At 40.7% G+C, this 21,116-nt stretch overlaps 1 protein-coding gene across 23 annotated transcripts in view; it reads left to right on the forward strand.

The window, feature by feature from the left end:
- The window catches only part of ESR1 (estrogen receptor 1), a 436,798-nt gene that overhangs the window by 135,156 nt on the left and 280,526 nt on the right, over nucleotides 1–21,116 (forward strand). For 20 of the 23 annotated variants that reach the window (XM_077999571.1, XM_077999568.1, XM_015137107.3 and 17 more), the window contains one exon: nucleotides 13,449–13,970. In XM_077999571.1, the coding sequence (XP_077855697.1) occupies nucleotides 13,519–13,970 (452 nt within the window). In that variant the 5' untranslated portion in view covers nucleotides 13,449–13,518. Of the gene's footprint in view, nucleotides 1–11,282; nucleotides 11,442–13,448; nucleotides 13,971–21,116 lie in introns of those variants that run through there. The other 3 variants (XM_028847266.2, XM_028847269.2, XM_077999577.1) reach the window with 1 other exon arrangement.

Below are 21,116 nucleotides of genomic sequence, written 5' to 3' on the forward strand. Positions count from 1 at the left end.
TAAACTCTTCTTTGATGTCTATGCTGTGGATCAGAAAACTCATAAATATGTCAACAATTGGATTTTCTCCTAATATGAAAACAACTATTTGGCTTCTTTTGCAAATGTGAAAAGTTAATCAAAAATATATAACTTCTTCTTTCCACTAAAACTAGGGCACAATCATTCTTTTCCTCTTATTGGAGTCCAAATGGGTTTCCATAATCTTCAGATCTAGTAGTTGTATTTATTGATGACATAAATGGAAAGACTAAAAGATAAAGTTAAGAAAAATTCAGTGGTTTATGGTTTCAACTCTACTGATAATTTTGTATATAAAGGGATTCTAAATTAGACTGTATACACATTTGCCATTTGAATTCCAATCATTTTAGCCATAGATCAAAAGATCTTAATGCCTGATAGTTGACAGATTACTTCCAAATATTTCTTTTTATTTTTGTGAAAGCCAAAGTCCTTTTCTCAACATGACAGTCACAATTTTGTCAACAATCTACCACTTATTTACAAAGGTTTAAAATCTGATAATAGATATTTACCTGGACTATACAATGTCTCAGTGGGAGCAATAGTGGTTTACAATGGGTCTGAAAATGTTGCGAAATAGTCAAAACTGGCATTGCAGCAATTCATTTCCAAAAACACACTAGACTCGTGAGTTTTGGTTTTTAAGTTTATATAGCTTGCTTCTGGTGTTAATGTTCTCCACACCTAAGGTGCCAACATGCATGGCTACTCTTCGTCCCCAGAGAAACATTGCTGATTTGTACCAAATTTCAATGATGTGTCAAGCAAACTGTCATTTTGGAATGACAGTAAGCACTCCTTCAACAACAGCGCTTTATTTCGTCCAAAACCTTTGGGCCGCACGATTCTGATCTTTATCACACTTTCAGTACCTGTCATTCATTATCAGCTTGTGCTCCTGGAGCCCCAGGAACTGTCAACTACTGACAAAATAATGGAGCAAAATAGCAAGAAGAACCTGCAGTTCCTACATCATTGCATTTAATCTTTGCACCAACTCTTTGATGTGGAAATTGTCCCAATTTTATAGATTCAGCTTAAAGACCTTGATTTGTCCAAGATCACACAACCACTAGGAGGTATAATGTTCAAACAAAAATGTCTGAAAAAGACTGGGTGTGGTGGCTCACGCCTGTAATCCTATCACATTGGGAGGCCGAGATGGGCGGATCACCTGAGGTCAGGAGTTTGAAACCAGCTTGGGCAACATGGTGAAACCCTGTCTCTACTAAAAATAGAAAAATTAGCTGGGTGTGGTGGTGCATGCCTGTAATCTCAGCTACTCGGGAGACTGAGGCATGAGAATCACTTGAACCCTGTGAGGCAGAGGTTGCAGTGAGCTGAGATCACATTGCTGCACTCCAGCGTGGGTGGCAGAGTGAGACTCCATCTCAAAAAAAAAAAAAAAAAAAAAAAATCTGAAAAGATAGATTACTTGGCCTCACTCATAGTAAAAAAGTGTCAGTTAAAAATGCATGGAGAGATACTATTTTGAAAAGCGTCAAAAAGTTCAAAGATCCATCATATTTGCAAGGATATGGGAGTTTAAATTGTACAGGCATTATGAAGGCATTTGGCTACATCTACCAAAATTAACATTGCACATATTTACTCACGTGTAAATTGACTTATGTACAAATTCACTAATTGTAGCATTGTTGATAATCGTAAAAGATTAGGAACACACCTAATTGCCATTAATGAGGAACTGGTAAAATAAAGTAGAAGTCCTCTGTGTCATGGAATACTATGCAGTCATCAAAAATGAGGAAGATATTTATGTAGTGAAATAGAAAGATATCCAAGATATATTGCTAATGAAAACAAAAAACGTGGCACAAATAAGGTGCATGTTACTATCTGGGTCTTTTAAAAAGGGGGTGTGGAAGAATGTGTGTGTGTGTATTTTCTTCAATATGCGTAGAATATCTCTAGAAGGAAATTAAAAACTGGTGACCTCAGTTGTCTCCAGAGAGGGAAAATTGGTGGGTTGCAGGCAGAGGTGAAAGATTTTCCCACTATGGCTTTGAAAATATCTTTTCAAGTTTAAAGCACCAACTGCATTATATATCGAAAGTAAACAAAATAAAATTTTAAAATGAAATGACATCTGTAAAACACTTGATAGATGTTCAGTTAACAGCCATCAGGATTTATTAGTAATTGTGGTTTTTGTCATTAAAAGTAATTTTAAAAGTAATGGTTTTGCCATTAGTTTTAATGACAAAAACCACAATTACTTGTGCACCAACCAAATACCTTATGCTTCTGGTGAGGGCATCTCTCAGAAGAGAGATCACGAGTAAAGAACACTAGAAAGGATGTTTAATATTATTTCCCTTTTTAAAACTGGTGGTTGTCAAACCAGTCTAAATGAAAAGTCTCCAGAACTGATGATTATGTTCATATAGCAGTAGTTTGGAGTGAACAGAAATCATCTTCACCATCAACCTAGCTCCGAAAGAGGCCAAGCCAATCTGGTTCCCTTCGCCAACCACCTTCCTCCCAATCTATACGTTGGGGTGATCCACTACAAAGCTCTCAAGAATATACACAATGCTACTACAGTCATTGTGAGTGAGATCTGAAGGGAGCATAGCTAGGACTCATGAGGTTATAGTTCAGAGTTTCTACTGAAATTCCTTTCAACAAAGTGAAGAGTACACCACTGGGGTTACAAGTGTTACCGACTACTTAGCTAGTGCTAGATTACCCAAAAAAGTAACCAAGTCTCATGGGCAGAGGTGGGAAAATCTGTTAAGCACATAGTGAAGGATGAATCTGGGCTGATTGGAAAACATTTGTTTGAATGAATGTAGCATTTATTTCCAAGAATAAGCATGTCCAGACTGATTGAGCAAGAGTTATATTTAGTTCAGTCGTTCTTATGTCCATTTTGAGAAAGCTAAACCAGCATGCCAGAAGGGGTCAAAGATCACGTTTTGCATGAAAGAAAGGCCAATGGAACTGGGACTGTTAGACTTAAACTTTCGGGTATTTTACACTAGGACTTAGAAATGACTTTATTCCTTTTTGTATTTTCTGTCTCTAGCATTGCAAGTAGCAAGAAGGTGAATTTTTGGTATTTGGAATACTCTCTCCTCATTTTTCCTTTGGGAAAATCATTAGCCTATCTGATTTGACTGCTACTGAATATATTCCATGACATCCATAAGTCTACCTTCAGGCATTGCATGTGCTTGTGTATTACATATGATTAATTGCTTGCATAAGAACAATGATGAACCCTGCAGAGGGGAGGAGGGATGTGAAGAACAGCTTACTTAGGCATTCCAGGCGCTAACAAGGGATGGTTTGATACAGCTCATTCTTGTTTTGAATTTTCATGCCTCTTGAGAAAGAAAGGAGCAGAAAATGCTTTGCATGGTGCTATGTCCTCCCAGGTCCTATGTTTTCTTTTTTGTATTTTGTCAGTTCTCTAAGTAGGGATTTTCTTAGTTTAATATAATTTCCATTTTTAAAATTCAAATACCTACATATGAGGTGGGAGTGGAAATTAATCAGAAGCATTCCTATAACCTGCAGACTCAAATTAAGTCCTTGAGCAAGCTGGCATTTTGATGAGATGAGGATTCAGCGGGTGGGACAGTTGTACATTTGAACTCTGGGTACACTGCCGAAAGCGAGGCCTGAGAAGGTTGTGTTGAGGAAGGAGTGTCAGTGACTGAGCCTGTTGGAAACGGAGGCTGAGAGAGTTGAGGACACATATGTAAGGGAGAACACATTGATTGGTCAGGTGTTTTTTTTCTGCTGTGAGTTTCGATTAGAATTTTGGGTCTCATTAAGTGACCCATGTTGAATAGAGGTTGGGTAGAGCTGGCTTGGAAAGCCCTCAGTGAAGAGATGAGCTCGACAGTATGATAAGCAAGTAGATGTGAATTCAGGACAGGAAATGGAGAAGGACAGGGTGAGAAAAGGGAACAAATTTACAATTTGTGCCATTAGCCATTTATTAAAATTTGGTATAAGAATTTGTGGACTTACTGTTTTCGTCTGGATTTAAGGTACAAAAACCTACTGGCTAGTGTCACCAAAAGTGATGTTTTTATTCAATTGTCAACCAAAAGTTTTACACTAAATTCTTTTGAATCTTTGAATGTTTATATTATTCCCAATAATCTTTCCAATTCTTTTAAAAGGCTGATTTTTAGGAAGGCTAGCACTTTTTGATCACAAAATAGTTTCCCCGATAAGTATGATAGCTTCAATATCTTTCAAATTAGATTCTTTTGGAAATTGAACTATATCAAATAAAATAAAACAAGTAGGGTTTTTTTGTTGTTGTTGTTAAAGGTATTATTATATTTGCAGGTTTGTACAATTTAGCAGATACAGGAAGGGTTTAAATTGTTTCTTTAGCTAGAATGTTCAGTTCAAATTATACAGATATAAGCCTGAGACCTAAATGAACTCTCTTCTGAGGACTAATGAATGGAAGGTAGATTACTCATTTCTTCATGTTCAAAAGACAAATTATGTCTCTGAACACAGTTGTTTCAATGTTTTTAACTTACAGTCTCAAACTCTTCCCATTTCTTTATCAGTGAATTGGGAAATGTGGAGGCAGTCTTGTTGTAGTTTCCAAAGATTTAGGCATTTTTGAGACTCTAAGAATAGTTCCTTGAGCCACCAATTTGTCCCTTAATTTTATTTAAGCTGAGCAAGGCCCATCTGACTTCTTTCAAGTCAGAAGAATGCAGCATCTACCCAGAGAGGCTGAGGGTGGGATAGAAAGAAGGAGGCACTCCAAGTTTGGAGACACAGATTCTAGTCCAGTTCCTTAAGCTGCATGACCTTCAGCAAGTCTCCCATGTTGTTCGGGGCCACAGTTTCTTTATAAGTGCAATGAAGAGTTTGGACTCAACAACTTATAAAGAAATATTCATTCTAATGGTCTATTATGTGAAAAGAATGTGAGTTGTTCTAGAAAATATGAATCTGCTCCCCGATTGTACTCCAAGCTCTGGTTCTAAATTTCAGTTATTGTAGTTACTTCTTTTGAGGTCAATCATTGAGGAAGTCAGTTAATGCAGAGATGATGTCTGGAAGGAGTTTACAAGTTTGTTGTTCAAATAGTATTTGTTGGGGGCCAACTAAAACTACACATCAGGGATTGTGCTCACATTGGACTAGTGTCTTTGGAAAACACAGTCCTTGTGTGTCCTTTTTGAATTTACAGGCCAACTTCGGGAAGCAGAGAGACAAATAGGAAATCCAACAGCATGATAAGTAGTACAATGGGAATGTTTAGGGAGACATGAGCACTCAACAGGATATCGAGGAAGGTTTCCTGGTGGCTGTGATGTCTCAAGGGAGACTTGAAGCATGAGTAGGAGTGTGTCAGATGAAAAGGAAGGGGAGGAAGATTTCAGGTAGAGTAACTTGCATACATGAACATTTAGACCCAGAGACAGTCCAGAGGGACTGAGGAACTTAAAAGAAATCCAGTATGGGAGGAGTATAGTACCTGTTGGGGAGGGTGGGGACTCTTGATAAAGCAGGATAATAATTCAAGTTCTTTGGCTCTTGAGTTACTTTGGGACAAGTTGAGCTTCAGGTAGCTAGTACATAGTAGGAGCTTAATAAATATTTATTGAATGAATGAACATGTAAGTAAAATGTCTAATAGGTACCTGGAAATGTGGACTTCCTAGTCAGGAAAGAGAGGTTGGATGGAGATTTCTATTTTGAAGTTTTCAACGTATATATGAAAGTAAAAACACAAGGAGTGGTTGTGATCATCCAGGAGAAGGTATGCAGAGGAGGAAAGAGGGTCTAGGGGCTGAATCCTGGGGCACCCACACCTGAGAAGAGGAAGAGGAAGAGGGGCTCTCAGAAGAGCCTGAGCAGGAAGGGCCATTGTAATAGGACTAAACACTAAAGCCCTAGAAGTCAGCTCTCTGGGGGCAGAGGTTTTTGTTTTGTTTATTTTGGGATGCCTGCTGTTGACCAGATTATGCCCCCAGACCCACCCACATTCACATATTGAAGCCCTAACCCTCAATGTAACTGTATCTGGAGACAGGGTCTTTGGGAGGTAATTACGGTTAAACGAGGTTATAAGGGTGGGACCCTACACTGATAGGACTGTGGCCTTATAAGAAGCGCTCTCTCTCTTTCTGTCCTCCTCCTTCTACCCCCTCCAGGGTCCACCCCCACCCCACACTGAGAAAATAAATCACTGTTGTTTAAGTCACCCAGTATGGGGTTTTGCTATAGTAGCCTGAGCTGACCAAAACAGTTCTCGACACTTAGGAATGGTCCTGGTAAATACAGCTAATCAATATTTTTTTTGAGTGAATTGAATGAATGAGTCATTCATTGGCATGCTTATGAATGCATTCCTCCCTCCGCAGTGTGATTGTCATTGAGCAGGTTGGGAGAAGGGAGGAGCTCTTGCAAGCATGGAAGTCCTGGGTGCTTAGGGAGAATGGGAGGGTGCTGTGGACACAAAATTGGAAGAAAGAGCTGAAAAGGCTGAAAAGGTTGAAAATGCTAAACTGCTCAAATCTCCTCTCTCTCTCTCTCTCTCTCTTTTTTAAATAATTTGGCTAGGCTGGCTCTGAAATTGGGGATGGTTCTTGGTTGATTATGTAGTGTGTGTGTGTGTGTGTGTGTGTGTGTGTGTGTGTGTGTGTGTAAAGGCCCTTCTTAACATTAGATAGGACTATCGGAATCTAAGTGAATTTAGGCACAATCTAGATATTGCTCTTCATAGAGAAATAATACTCTAAGCTGGCAATGAAATTCCTCAAGTAAACAACAGATAAAGGGAAGGAGAGGGACACAGTGTAATAATAATTGAAATAATTGGAATTCTTGTATCACTCATGGCACTTACAGTGAAAGTACTTTTTAAATTGTCTTCTATTACATGCAACATAGGTACATTATATAAAAAGATCCTAAAATATTGTTAAAAAAAAATTTTCCCAGAAAATGTAAGATAAAAGTTAACTAAATTCTATTAAGCTTGCAAGTTAACTCCAAATCATTCATTGACTCATAATCAAGAACAGTCTTGCTGCCTGACAACCAAAAAATTCAAACTGTCTTCATCAAGTCCTGGGTGGGAAGCCAGGAAATGGGATCTGAGATCACAGGCTTTGTGAGAGTCAGGGTCTTTGGCTTGACTCTTGGTCACAAATCATGCCTTTTTTTCCTTGGAGAGATAGTGGGAAAGAAAAGGCTGTTTCAAAACATGTTAAAGAATACTGATTCCACTTGGCTTCTTGTTAACGTGTGCCCTTGCAGACTTGGGTAAAACCTGATCCTGTTAAAAGTCATTGTACTTAAAAAGATTCATGACTAGAGTGTTAGGACAATTCTGTGGCCTTGAGGGTCCCATTGCAGCAAGAGGAGTCTGACTGAGAAGAGGATAGCTCTGTCCTTTGATGCCCAGTAACCTGCATGCCCAGCACCTTGCTGGCTGTGCCATTGGTAGGAAATGCAGTATATACACTTCAATTTGTAAGAGATCATGGTCCAAAGAGATCATAGATTTATTTTGCCATCTGGCCCAGAGGGTGATAGAACTTCGGACAATGGTTGCCTATAGGGGTTGGGAGTTTATTGGAATGGGACACAAAGGGAAATTTCTGCGGTGATGGAAATACTCTATACTTTCATTGGGATAGTTGTTACATGGACATATCCATCTGTCACATTCATCAAATGGTATGCTTTAGATACATGTATTTCATTGTATATAAATTTTGCCTCAAAAAACAAAAACTCAAGGTCAGGTGAAAAAAGTCTAGGAACTAATCAAAAACCCTTAAAATAAGTGACCAAACTATTTGTGAAAATGAGCAGAAACTTAAAGGGAAATTCTTCGTTATTTTTCCACATTAGAGGAAAATTGATGGTATCAGATAAATGCTCAAAAATAAACTTCCAGAGCATTTATAATCAGTACAATAATAAGTTTGAACACAGCCAAACCTTCATGTCTCAGAGTAAAGGAACCATTTCTTTTATGGTATAAGCTATTATGGAGATAGTTCCACATTTATTTTCTTTCATGTTTCTTTTGGAGGAATAATGTTGTTGTAAATGTAAAAAGCTTTTAAAGGAGCTAGAGAAGAAGCTATGTTTGGTCATAGTATTATCTGCTTACGAACTAAAAATTCAGAGCTCTCTTGTGAATCATGCTGCCAAGAATTGCAGACTTAAGCCTCGAGATTGTACGAATTTAAATTTTGACTTTATGACCTCAGTCAGCATAAAGATACAAAGATAATCTTCCATCAAAAACAGTTTTGAAAATGTTGGAATGGGCCGGGCGCGACGGCTCATGCCTATAATCCCAGCACTTTGGGAGGCTGAGGCAGGTGGATCACCTGAGGTCAGGAGTTCAAGACCAGCCTGGTCAACATGGTAAAATTCCGTCTCAACTAAACATACAAAAAAATTAGCTGAGCATGGTGGCAGACACCTGTAATCCCAGCTACTTCAGGAGGCAGAGGCAGGAGAATTGCTTGAACCCGGGAGGCAGATGTTGCAGTGAGCCGAGATTGCACCAGTACACTCCAGCCTGGGTGACAAAAGTGAAACTCTCTCTCAAAAAAAAAAAAAAAAAAAAAAAAAAAAGGTAGAATGTCACATGGAAAGTTAACTTTTAGAGATAGTAATCCAGACACCTATAATATTATGTTGTCCTTTTAAGTATCTATATCAATAAATTAACCAACATTTGATGACCTAACATGGCCAGGGACAGGGCTGGGTGCTCATAATTCCCGAATAATTCTAGCCAGACCTTGTCCTCAAGGAGCTTATGAGCAGGGTGAAGGGATAAAAACCAGATAAATAACTCTAATTCAGGAAGAATGTGATAAATGCATGATAACTACCACTAGAATTCTGAGGAGAGGAAATTTTCTTTGAATAGAGACTAAAGGAAGGAATAATGAATGTGGTAGCATTTGGGCTGGACCTATTGCAAGAGTCATGCTCTCCCCTGACAAGCCAAGAAAGTGGGGATTCAAGGTAGAAGGAAAGAAAAGCTCTGAGTTCTTTGAGTATTAAAATTTTGCTTGGCTGAAGCATAGGTTACAGTTGGAGGAGATGGACTAGGAAGGATCATTACGGGCGGAGAGGAAGCCCTGAACTCATGGGGGAAGCTATAATTTGGGTTCAAGGCAGAGCTGGGTCATGTCAAGATGGATCCTGAAGCAGTAAAAAAGTCCAAGAAAGTAAACCGGTCGCAGGGTTTAGGAAGAAGTCTGGGAGGAAAGGGCAGAGAGATCCTTAGGAGGCTCTTAGGACAGGTAAGGTAATAGGTCTCAAAGGGAGTGGCAGAAATGAAATGGAAAAAGAGAGATTGTAAAGCTAGAAGGCCCAGGAACTGCCTCTTGGTTAGGTGTGAAAGGCAAGGGAAAATCAGCCCTCGAAGAAGACAGTGAGATTTTAATCTGGATGACTGGAGAGACAGTAATGCTGGGCACAGACAGAGGGAAGTTGAGAGGAACACCATGTTTGAGAATGGTGACTCATATTTGAACAATCCAGCAATGCCCAGCAGACTGCTGGAAAAGTGGGGCTGAAGATATATTCAATGGCAGAGCCAGAGCAATCTTTATCCTTCTTTACCTGGGAGAACCAGTAAGTCATGGCTGGAGTGTGTGTATCCAGCAAGAGAGGTTGGGGAGGGAAGCAAAGAGAGCTGGGAACCTAAGAGTGAAGTTTTTGCCAAAGGCATGAGAGAAAAGTCGGCGTAGCACAGTATACTTTCCCACCCAAGCTCACCTGCTCAGGGACAAGGCTCACCGAGATGAGTCTGGAAGAGAATGCTGGAAAGAAAACTGACTTTATTGAACTTCTTGGACTAACTTTGATTGTAAATCTCTGAACAATCAAAGCCTATGAGGAGACAGCCAACCTTCTTATTCTTCCTATGTCAATAGTGAACAATTGCAGATCTCCTTTCCTTTTTTTCTCCTTTCCCCTCTTCCTCTCTCCTCCCTCCCTGAATGCTCTTGGTTTTTTTTTGGACTTGGTCTAGAACATGGGTGGCCATTGTTGACCTACAGGAGGGACCACTGTCACCAACAAAGGGTAACAATCTTTCTTTTCAATATTTATTTCTATCCAATATTTATTTTCAATACTGACTATGGAGAGAGCTCTCCTGTGCTCCAACACTGCAATATCGGGGGTCTTTCAAAGCACCAAGATATATATTTGCATCTGGCATCATTAACATTTTTATGACTTTCTACTTCTTTCTTTGTGCTGGTCTCAAGAGCCACTCATAAATCTCTCAGTAACTGCATAGTGTCCCAGGGCCAGAGACCGGCCACTCCTGGCATTGTGATTAGAGTCATTTAATATCCAAGGTGGTGACTAATGTCTGGCAACAGAGGCTCCATTGGGTGTCATGTGTCCTGGGGCCCTGAGCGTGGGCACTCTAGGAGCACCTCATTATTGCATGTTAGTACTATGGCCAAGAGAAACGTTGAGAAAGTGGTCAAGAGGTGGATCCATGTGAACGCCACTGGAAAACGAGAGACCTCTTTCCCGATCACTGTCAGTGCAACTCGAAAGCCTAAAATCAGTTGAAAACAAAGGTATCTACCTTTATCTTATGTTCATATCCTAGGCTTTTGATAATATGTATTTTTCACATGTTTACAGAAAGCAGTCAACTGAGCTATTCGTGGAAAGGTTTGTGGGTTTGGTTAACGAAGTGGAGGAGTATTACATTTCAGCTGGAAACACATCCCTAGAATGCCAAAACATTTATTCCAAAGTCTGGTTTCCTGGTGCAATCGGAGGCATGGCAATGCCTCTGTTCAGAGACTGGGGTCTAGGGCCAGTAAGGCATTTGATCCACATGTATCCCAGAAGGCTTTTATTGTTAAATTATATTCTTTCGGAAAAACCACCCATGTCCTATTTTGTAAACTTGATATCCATACACTTTTGACTGGCATTCTATTTTAGCCGTAAGAGTATGATTCACAGCAAGCCTGTTTTTCCTCTTGCTTGGGGTGGCAGCGGAAAGCATAGGGTACTTTCCAGCCTCCAAGGGTAAGGGGCAAAGGGGCTGGGGTTTCTCCTCCCCAGTACAGCTTTCTCTGGCTGTGCCACGCTGCTCCCTGTGAGCAGACAGCAAGTCTCCCCTCACTCCCCACTGCCATTCATCCAGCGCCGTGCAGTAGCCCAGCTGCGTGTCTGCCGGGAGGGGCTGCCAAGTGCCCTGCCTACTGGCTGCTTCCCGAATCCCTGCCATTCCACGCACAAACACATCCACACACGCTCTCTGCCTAGTTCACACACTGAGCCACTCGCACATGCGAGCACATTCCTTCCTTCCTTCTCACTGTCTCGGCCCTTGACTTCTACAAGCCCATGGAACATTTCTGGAAAGACGTTCTTGATCCAGCAGGGTAGGCTTGTTTTGATTTCTCTCTCTGTAGCTTTAGCATTTTGAGAAAGCAACTTACCTTTCTGGCTAGTGTCTGTATCCTAGCAGGGAGATGAGGATTGCTGTTCTCCATGGGGGTACGTGTGTGTCTCCTTTTTCTTTCATGACTTGTAGGATTCTTTGTGCCATTTGCATATAATTTGGCAGGTTCAGATTTTTTAAGAGCCCTATGAAGTGCTTTTTGCGTGTGTTTTAAAAAGGCATTTGAAAATTGAAAGTGTGATTTATGGAAACTAAATCATCTGTGAAAAATTGCTTTGGAAAGTAATGATTGCTGGCCATAAAGGGAAATATCTGTGATGTACCTAATGTGTTTTTAACCCTTTAGTTGCTGACAATCTATAGTCATTAATGCTAAACTCGATTTTGGCTTCATATTAAATCAGCTAATCTGTATATTGTCCGACAATGGTCTGTTTTTGTAGGAATTAGATAAAATGTATACTTGATATAAAATATTCAAAAATGTAACTATTAGTAACAGTAAGCTTGGCATTTAGATATACCATGAACACTTTGTCAGGTACTCTGTTGGGTGTTTGGGATAGCAATTAAAATAAAGTATTGATAGTTGTACCAGAGTCTATTAGGCTGCAGCAAAGGAAGTTTATTAAAAAGTATAAACTCTCCAAGATTATAGATGCATGACATACTTTCCGTATTTTTTGTGTCCTTAATATGTATATGTATGTGTGTGTGTGTGCGTATGTGTGTGTGCATGCTTAACTTTTAATTCAGTTAAAAACTTTTTTCTATTTGTTTTTCATCTGGATATTTGATTCTGCATATCCTAGCCCAAGTGAACCGAGAAGATCGAGTTGTAGGACTAAAGAATAGACATGCAGAAATGCATTTTAAAAATCTGTTAGCTGAACCAGACCGACAATGTCACATAATTGCCAAAGCTTTGGTTTATGACCTGAGGTTATGTTGGGTATGAAAAGGTCACATTTTATATTCAGTTTTCTGAAGTTTTGGTTGCATAACTAACCTGTGGAAGGCATGAACACCCATGTGCGCCCTAACCAAAGGTTTTTCTGAATCATCCTTCACATGAGAATTCCTAATGGGACCAAGTACAGTACTGTGGTCCAACATAAACACACAAGTCCAGCTGAGAGAATCTCAGAAGGTTGTGGAAGGGGTCCACTTTGGGAGCATTTTGCAGAGGAAGAAACTGAGGTCCTGGCAGTTTGCATTCTCCTGATGGCAAAATGCAGCTCTTCCTATATGTATACCCTGAATCTCCGCCCCCCTTCCCCTCAGATGCCCCCTGTCAGTTCCCCCAGCTGCTAAATATAGCTGTCTGTGGCTGGCTGCGTATGCAACCACACACCCCATTCTATCTGCCCTATCTCGGTTACAGTGTAGTCCTCCCCAGGGTCATCCTATGTACACACTACGTATTTCTAGCCAACGAGGAGGGGGAATCAAACAGAAAGAGAGATAAACAGAGATATATTGGAGTCTGGCACGGGGCACATAAGGCAGCACATTAGAGAAAGCCGGCCCCTGGATTCGTCTTTCGCGTTTATTTTAAGCCGGTTCTTCCCTGGGCCACCTTTAGCAGATCCTCGTGCGCCCCCGCCCCCTGGCCGTGAAACTCAGCCTCTATCCAGCAGCGACGACAAGTAAAGTAAAGTTCAGGGAAGCTGCTCTTTGGGATCGCTCCAAATCGAGTTGTGCCTGGAGTGATGTTTAAGCCAATGTCAGGGCAAGGCAACAGTCCCTGGCCTTCCTCCAGCACCTTTGTAATGCATATGAGCTCGGGAGACCAGTACTTAAAGTTGGAGGCCCGGGAGCCCGGGAGCTGGCGGAGGGCGTTCGTCCCGGGACTGCACTTGCTCCCGTCGGGTCGCCAGGCTTCACCGGACCCGCAGGCTCCCGGGTCAGGGCCGGGGCCAGAGCTCGCGTCTCGGCGGGACATGCGCTGCGTCGCCTCTAACCTCGGGCTGTGCTCTTTTTCCAGGTGGCCCGCCGGCTTCTGAGCCTTCTGCCCTGCGGGGACACGGTCTGCGCCCTGCCCACGGCCACGGACCATGACCATGACCCTCCACACCAAAGCATCCGGGATGGCCCTACTGCATCAGATCCAAGGGAACGAGCTGGAGCCCCTGAACCGTCCGCAGCTCAAGATCCCCCTGGAGCGGCCCCTGGGCGAGGTGTACGTGGACAGCAGCAAGCCCGCCGTGTACAACTACCCCGAGGGCGCCGCCTACGAGTTCAACGCCGCGGCCGCCGCCAACGCGCAGGTCTACGGCCAGACTGGCCTCCCGTACGGCCCCGGGTCTGAGGCTGCGGCGTTCGGCTCCAACGGCCTGGGGGGTTTCCCCCCACTCAACAGCGTGTCTCCGAGCCCGCTGATGCTGCTGCACCCGCCGCCGCAGCTGTCGCCTTTCCTGCAGCCCCACGGCCAGCAGGTGCCCTACTACCTGGAGAACGAGCCCAGCGGCTACACGGTGCGCGAGGCCGGCCCTCCGGCATTCTACAGGTACCCGCGCCCGCGCCGCCCGTCGGGGTGGCCGCCGCGCCCGGCGAGAGGGAGGAAGGGAGGAAGGGAGGGAGGGAGAAGGGGGAGCCGAGGGAGCAGCGGGAGCCGCGGGACGCGCGACCCGAGGGTGCGCGCAGGGAGCTCGGTGCGCGCGGCCCAGCCCGGGGGTTCTGCGTGCAGCCCGCGTTGCGTTCAGAGTCAAGTTCTCTCGCCGGGCAGCTGAGAAAAACGTGCTCTCCACCCACTTAGGGTCCGTGCGACAGGCAGACCCGAAAGCCCGGGGCTTCCTAACTAAACACACGTTGGAAAACCAGACAAAGCAGCAGTTATTTGCGGGAGGAAACACCTCCAGGCAAATAAACACGAAGCGCTTTGAGTCACTCGAGAAGGTCCCGCTCTTGGCATTTAAAGTTGGGGGTGTTTGGAGTTAGCGGAGCTCGGCAGAATTTTATTTATCCTTTCAATGTTTTTGTTTAATGTGCTCCCCAAATTTCCTTTCATCTAGACTATTTGATTGGAAATATGTCGGCTATGATGATGACTTTCTGGGAAGCGATTCCTGTCACCCTCTTTCCCCTCCTCCCCACCCCACGTCCTGGGGCTTTAGAGAGCGATTGGGAGTTGAATGGGTCTGATTTCGGAGTTAGCTGGCTGAGTCCGCGCTGGAGCGGATTGCTGGCATGTGACTTCTGACAGCCGGAAATTTGTAGGTGTCCCGCGAGTTTAAAACAAGCCATATGGAAGCACGAGTGCTTAAAAATAATCTCCCGCCAGCCCAGTGGCGAGCCTGTCCCACCCGGGGAGAATGCCCCGGAGTGGCGTGCGGGTCCGCCGGGGTCTGCGCCTCGCAGCCACTGTGGAACGAGCGCGGCCGGTCCAAGACACAGGAGACCACTTCGTGACTTCAATGGCGAAGGTTGTGTGTCCTCATTTTTATTTTTTTTCCGACAAGATTTATTCTTTCTCCCTCTCCCTTTCCTCCCATTTTCCCTTGCCCAGTTTCTCCCCCCCCCCCCACCTTTTTTTTTTTCCTGATGGGCCTGCAGAGGGATTAGGTGGGCGCTTCTGGTGAACACCTGCCTAGGTGGCCACAGGACAGGTGTACTCTGGACTGGGTTTGGGAGCTTCAGGGCGCCACATGGCTGGGTGCTGAATTAGGCATTTCCTAACTGTACACTGGTATCTGGACTGGTGTCTCCATTATCTTTCTGCCTTGTAAGCCGTGGACCAGTTTCTGTTAAGTATTCTGTTTCCAGGGATATTTATAGCAGAAGGAAGGGAATAAGGTGCAGTTTGGCCCCAGAGGATACGGAAGGGCAGATTCTGGGGGTATCCAGCGTGCCTCTTCAGCCGCCTTAGAGAAATTTACAGCATCCCACAGCCACGCAGGTCCAAGCTGTCTTTACTTAAAAGACAAACAATGAACAAAACTTTTAAAAGTTGGCATATTTCAAATTAATTTTACTTGTTTTAATTTAGGGTTAAAACAGAGAAAAAGGATTTCTTCTGCCCACTTTTTTTTTTTTTTAAATGGAAGAACAAAATACAGCAATTAAGTCTAATTCCACACAACATTAAAAACTCCTTGATGTGAAGGAAGGCATTGGTATGATGTGAATTCCATAACCTTATGATGGACTCCAGAAACCATTTTCCTTCCTATTTAATTTTCAGTTCTTTTATTGCAAATTAATGCCACTGAATTTCAATGGGCACTAATGAGACTGCTCCTTGGTAGATTATTTACTGCCTTGCTAATAATTACAAAGTGAACCTGGTCAAATACAGAGGGGATCGCATCTTATTCAAAATTGTTCATCATCCCAGCGATAAGTAGTATCAGTGTCATGTGCCCTATCTTACACTTTTTGCATTAAATGATATTCAAATACTTAGAATAATAAAAAAAGATACAAAGAACTTAAAAATTAAAAAAAAAACTTGCACAAATGGGACTCTGTTTGGAAATTCAGTTTTAGAATGATTTTTCCTGTGTTTTATTTCCTGGATTATCTTTCCTCTTTTGTTAGAATTCTGCCTCTTATTATCCAGCAAGGAAGAGAAGCATCTATGCAAGTTCTTCATATGGACAGATGCTATTTAGTATTTTTGCCCTCTCAGTTTTTCTGCTTAAATAACTCTGGGTATAAAGGAAAGGATTGATTGGACTCTTTTAGGAAACTTCAAGTTTCTTAAGTAGTTCTCAAAAGGTTTTAGGGCTGAAAGCAGTGTTTTCAAACTGCTTGTTGTGACCCAGAAGGTCGTGAAATCAGTTTAATGAGTCTAGAATATTTTTAAAAAGGAATAAAACAGAAAGGAATATAATAGAAAATATCAGAGTGCATGGCATTTAGTAAGGATAAGTTTTGTTTCCTGAAAATCTGTTTTAATTATATATGCTTCTGTGTGCTGATTGTGATGTAAAATGTATTTCTTACTGTGGATTGAACTCAAAGAAAAAATTAGAAAGCTAATGGCCTAAAATATTATATGTTCAGTAGAAAACAAAAAATTCAGACAAGTGGCTGGTTGTTTTTACCTATACAAATCAAAATGCTATTTTGATTGTCTTCATTTTTCCCTTATAAATTAGGTTGGTGTCTTTAGTCAGTTAGGCTAAGTTTTACTGTCTGATTCTTAACTTTTCTGTTATAGAATGGTGCTGTCATGTGGACTGTCCTCATGAGTGTCCCACTGGATGTTCAGAGAATTTATGTGAAGGTCATATCATTTAGCATTGAGACACTGTGGTTACTTTCTTCCATTTCTTCCATAATATGCAGCCACATCTATGTGTGAAGAAATGTATTAGATAAAATTTCTCTGGGCACATAATAATGTGAGAAAGATTGTCACATGTCCCAGCAAATTGTTATTAATATAAATTTGTTACTTGGCAAGCTGAGATTTTGCAAGATGTTACTCAAAATTTCATGATGAAGGAAACGGGGAGTCATCTTATCCTGGGTTCCTTTTTAGGTTTCAAACAATTTAGGAACTCTGAATAAAACTAAAGATGAAGCTTAATTATATCAACTATCCTTTTTAAAGTTCAAATTAGGAATTTAAATTAATGCTGCATGCTTATTTCAGTTTTATTACTCAGTATTCTTAAAAGTTAGACATCACTCACTTCTCCAAAAAACTTGGCAAATGTGTAAACCTTTTGCATCAAAATCAATGCCCTGCTAATTTATTATCCTGGCCATCTGCATATTTTGGGCAACTCATTTGTCCACTGGCGATCATTTAAAACTCTTTCTCAAGTTTGAATAGAGACTGATCTCCAAAGTGAGATTTAAGTGACTAACTTTCAAGTTTCCGATACATTTTTCCTTTTACTTAGATAACATTTCAGCCCCCTTCCTTTCTGATCTTACTTTTTTATTAATTTAAATTATTACTGATTACCTGACACTTTGTGCTGGTCTAAGAATAGTCCAAAGAGTTACATATTCCCTCGTGAATGAGCGTATTTTCGGATGAAAACGGAATCACATCTTCAATCTCCATTTCATTTTCACCTCCTCCATGTGGCTTGTACCTGTTTGGAAGAAAGCTCCTGAAGGATAATTGCCACTTATTCTAATCTTCTTTCTCACACTCATTTAATTTGGATCCCTGGCTATAGTTGTTATTTACTTTGTGAATATATTTAGGCTATGACATTCATAATTTGGGAAAATTCTCAGGTTTGAGAATTTTGGTTTCTTGTAGTTTTAAGGATATGCAAGACAGGTGTAAGAAACTGCCAAGGGGAGGAACCATAGATATCAGGAAAAACTAGAAAAGATGCCAGACTTACCATTAATGGTGAGACAATAGTAACTTTGTTAAGTGAGATTGTATATGTTAAAGTGGTACAGAAACTAAACAAACATTAGGTGTTTTTATTATTTTACTCACATGTTAATATTTGTTTTGGTGCTTTCACAGGCTAAAAAGCAAGGAAAAAACAGATTTAAGTGGTCAGTAATTTTGTTATAAATATGGAATGATGATTATATGAAATCTTTTCCTGTGAAAGTCAAATTTAAGTAAAATCTTTATCACCATCTGCAACATTTTTCTGCAGCCTGGCTTACTGGGTTATCATAAAGAACATTGATTTTACAGATATATTGAAAAAATGTCAAAACCCTGATTATGTGTAAACAATTTTACATAAGGAAATATATGAATTTTAATTAAAATTTTCTAAAATCCATACTCAGCATGAAATTAATACATCTTACCCCCTCCCTGTGACTTCATTATTATTTTTAATGTAACTTTAGAAGAACCCAGTAGAGAGAGCAGCGTGCTAAGTGCGTTTCTTTCTTTTCCAGACAACTTTGAATGGAGAGGAGCAAATTAGTCTTTTGGTTTAATTCTGTCTCAGTTTGCTTATCTAAAAAAAAGGAAAACAGAGTGGCTACAATTGTTTCGAACCAAATGCGTACTCCAGAGAAAGATGCTATATTAATCCAAAAAATACAGCCACTTGAATGCAAACCAGCCAAAGCGAAAGTGTAAGGGATTTGATGGAAAGGAGGCAGTTCATCAAAGTTATTGAGGGGTTTTATATTTTAAACTCTGCCAATGACTTGATGTGTAATGTCACTTAAAAAAAAAAAAAAAAAAGTATGTCTGAGCTGTTTCCTACTTCGTCTCTAAAATATCCTCACAGTGATCTCTGAAATCCCAGGACTTAAGTGGGCTGGAGGTTACGGGAAGCACCTTTATAGTATCCTTAATCTTATGAGGGAAGAAACCATAATTGCTCAGTTCTCTGCCTTGGATAATATCATGAGGGACTCTAAAGAAAGTTTTGCATTAATCAACAATGTTTTAAATTATGTGTATATTTTTAGACCCTATTAAAAATGGGAAGCATAGAAAGACAACTATTCTGGTCTCAACTGACGAAATTTTATGTAGTTTAATAAAGTAATAATTTCAAGAAACGTGGGCAAATAAGAAAGAGTATGACTTTCTTACAACCCACTTGTAAGTGATACGGTAGTGGTAATGATCCACGATTTTGATGATGACGATGATGATGGAAATGAAGTTTTCGTATCAGTTTGGGTAGGTAGTATTTCTGGATGCCTCCTGTGGACCCTGGAGATGTTCATCCTATGCAGAAATCCAATCCTTTAAATCTACTTGGCTCATTGTTGTATAATTCTAATTTGATAGTCTGAAAATTTTAATAATGATATTATCAATATTATTACAATAATATTATAAACTTAAGTACCTATAATTGCTACAAAAAAATTTAAAAGAACCCAAAATTCCAAGCAAGACTGAAAATTTTTTGTCTCTCCTCTGAACTATTTAGAGGGACAAATTAGTTTGTTCTTATAACATCCACTTTAAATAAACGTGTCATCTTTAATAAGATAGTAGACTTCTTTGGTAATGTTCTATTTTTTGGAGATCCTATGAGTTACACTTGCGAACATTTTAAAAGTTCACTTAAAGTTAATAAAATCCGTTAAGTAATGTTCAGAAGTAGACGTTTCCTAATGAGCCCTTGAAAAGCTCAGGTGGGTTATTTTTGAGAGCTCCCCAAATGTTGTCAACCCCAGGAGGAATGAAGACCTCTGCAGTTTTATCATTCAGATTCTCATCTCCAGCTCCGAAGCCGTAGAACTGGCCAGGCCCTAAGGTCCACCATCCTTGGTTCCAGTTCCATCTTCCATCCTTCCGTCCCGGGCTCATTCTGCCTGTTCCTAAACAGTGGCAAGTGAGGGGCCCCAGCAGCCAACTTGTGCATACCTGGCACTACTTCCTGGGCAGTTTTCTTGGCTCCTTGACTTGTTGGGCGGCTTGGGATTTCTTTTATGGCCCTGAAAGCAAAAGACAATGTTCTCTTTTAGTTTCCTGCAATTAAATGATGTTAGAAATAGTCATCTTTGCATTGGCATACTTCTTCTTTCTCCTGCAGGTCTTTTAGAATTTTGAGTCCATTCTCATATTTTCTTGTTTCATTTGCTTTATTTTCTAATACATAGAAGTTTAAACTGCATTTAAAGAGTTTTTGGCCTATTTTACCCTATTAAGCTTTCTTTTTTCTTTTCTGTTTTAGTTGTTCCATCTGTGTATTCTCAGATATTTTTCTTTCACCTTTTCTGGTTTATTTCTTTATTGACCTGTCTCATCTGTTATTTTAATGAAATTTGGAACAGGGCTAAACAGAGTTCCTACCTCAGCCATATAAGAATATGCCTTAATAACTCAGAATGGTATTAACTAGATTAAAAGTTTCAGAAAGTGATGTTTTTCTTGTCTCTGAGGATAGAAACTTCAACAACATAAAGAAGAAATTTTCAATTAGTAGAATTTCTTTGAAAGCTTGTTCATTCATTCATTTGGCTACCTTATTCCAAATTGAGTCATTCACTGAGGGCTTAGACTATATAAAATGTGATTTTGCATTCCCAGCAGTTCATGCAACAGCATTGCACCTAGCAGCTGGGAAGTCTTATAGCATGAATGGGTGAGATTGATTCTAATATGAGAATCTCCTGCATGTGTAAACTAACAGTGTAGTCTTGACTGTTGTCTCCCAGTATACTTGGTGTCAGGAGTTTTAGATCCATGTGAACGTGTACAAGGCATTTTTGCTAACTGTAATTTCCCACTTAATCAACAAAAACACTCATTTCTGAACATTCAGTGCATTCATGATTAATCTTACTTACATCACAAAGGTGGTTTTCAAAGGTGATTTTGCTGGGGGAGGGTAACAGTTTCGAAAGTAACATTGTCAGAAACATAGTTGATTTTAAAGGTTCTTTCTGGTGACTTTGACTTCTGCTTTTTTGGAAGACCTTACATACAGTTGTATTTATTTCTCCTGGAATATTTCAAGCAATTCAGAGTGAAAGGACGTACATTCCAATTTGCATATGAGATACAATTTAGTTACATTGAGAAGCTATTTTCTTTAGTTACAGGGAAAAAAAATTGTAGGGCTTTCGGAAGCCTCTTTGATTTCTAATAGGAGGAATCCCTGAGTGCTGGCCCAAACAGATACCATGTCTTCTACATTGCTGTATTTCCCTCAAGCTCTTAGCAAAGTGCATGCCACGTGAAAGCCGGGAGAAGCTGTTGGTTGAATGAATGGACGGTGGTGGGCAGGAAGCATCAGGGACA

This window comes from Macaca mulatta, chromosome 4, assembly GCF_049350105.2.
Source record: "Macaca mulatta isolate MMU2019108-1 chromosome 4, T2T-MMU8v2.0, whole genome shotgun sequence".
Classification (NCBI taxonomy): Eukaryota; Metazoa; Chordata; class Mammalia; order Primates; family Cercopithecidae; genus Macaca; species Macaca mulatta.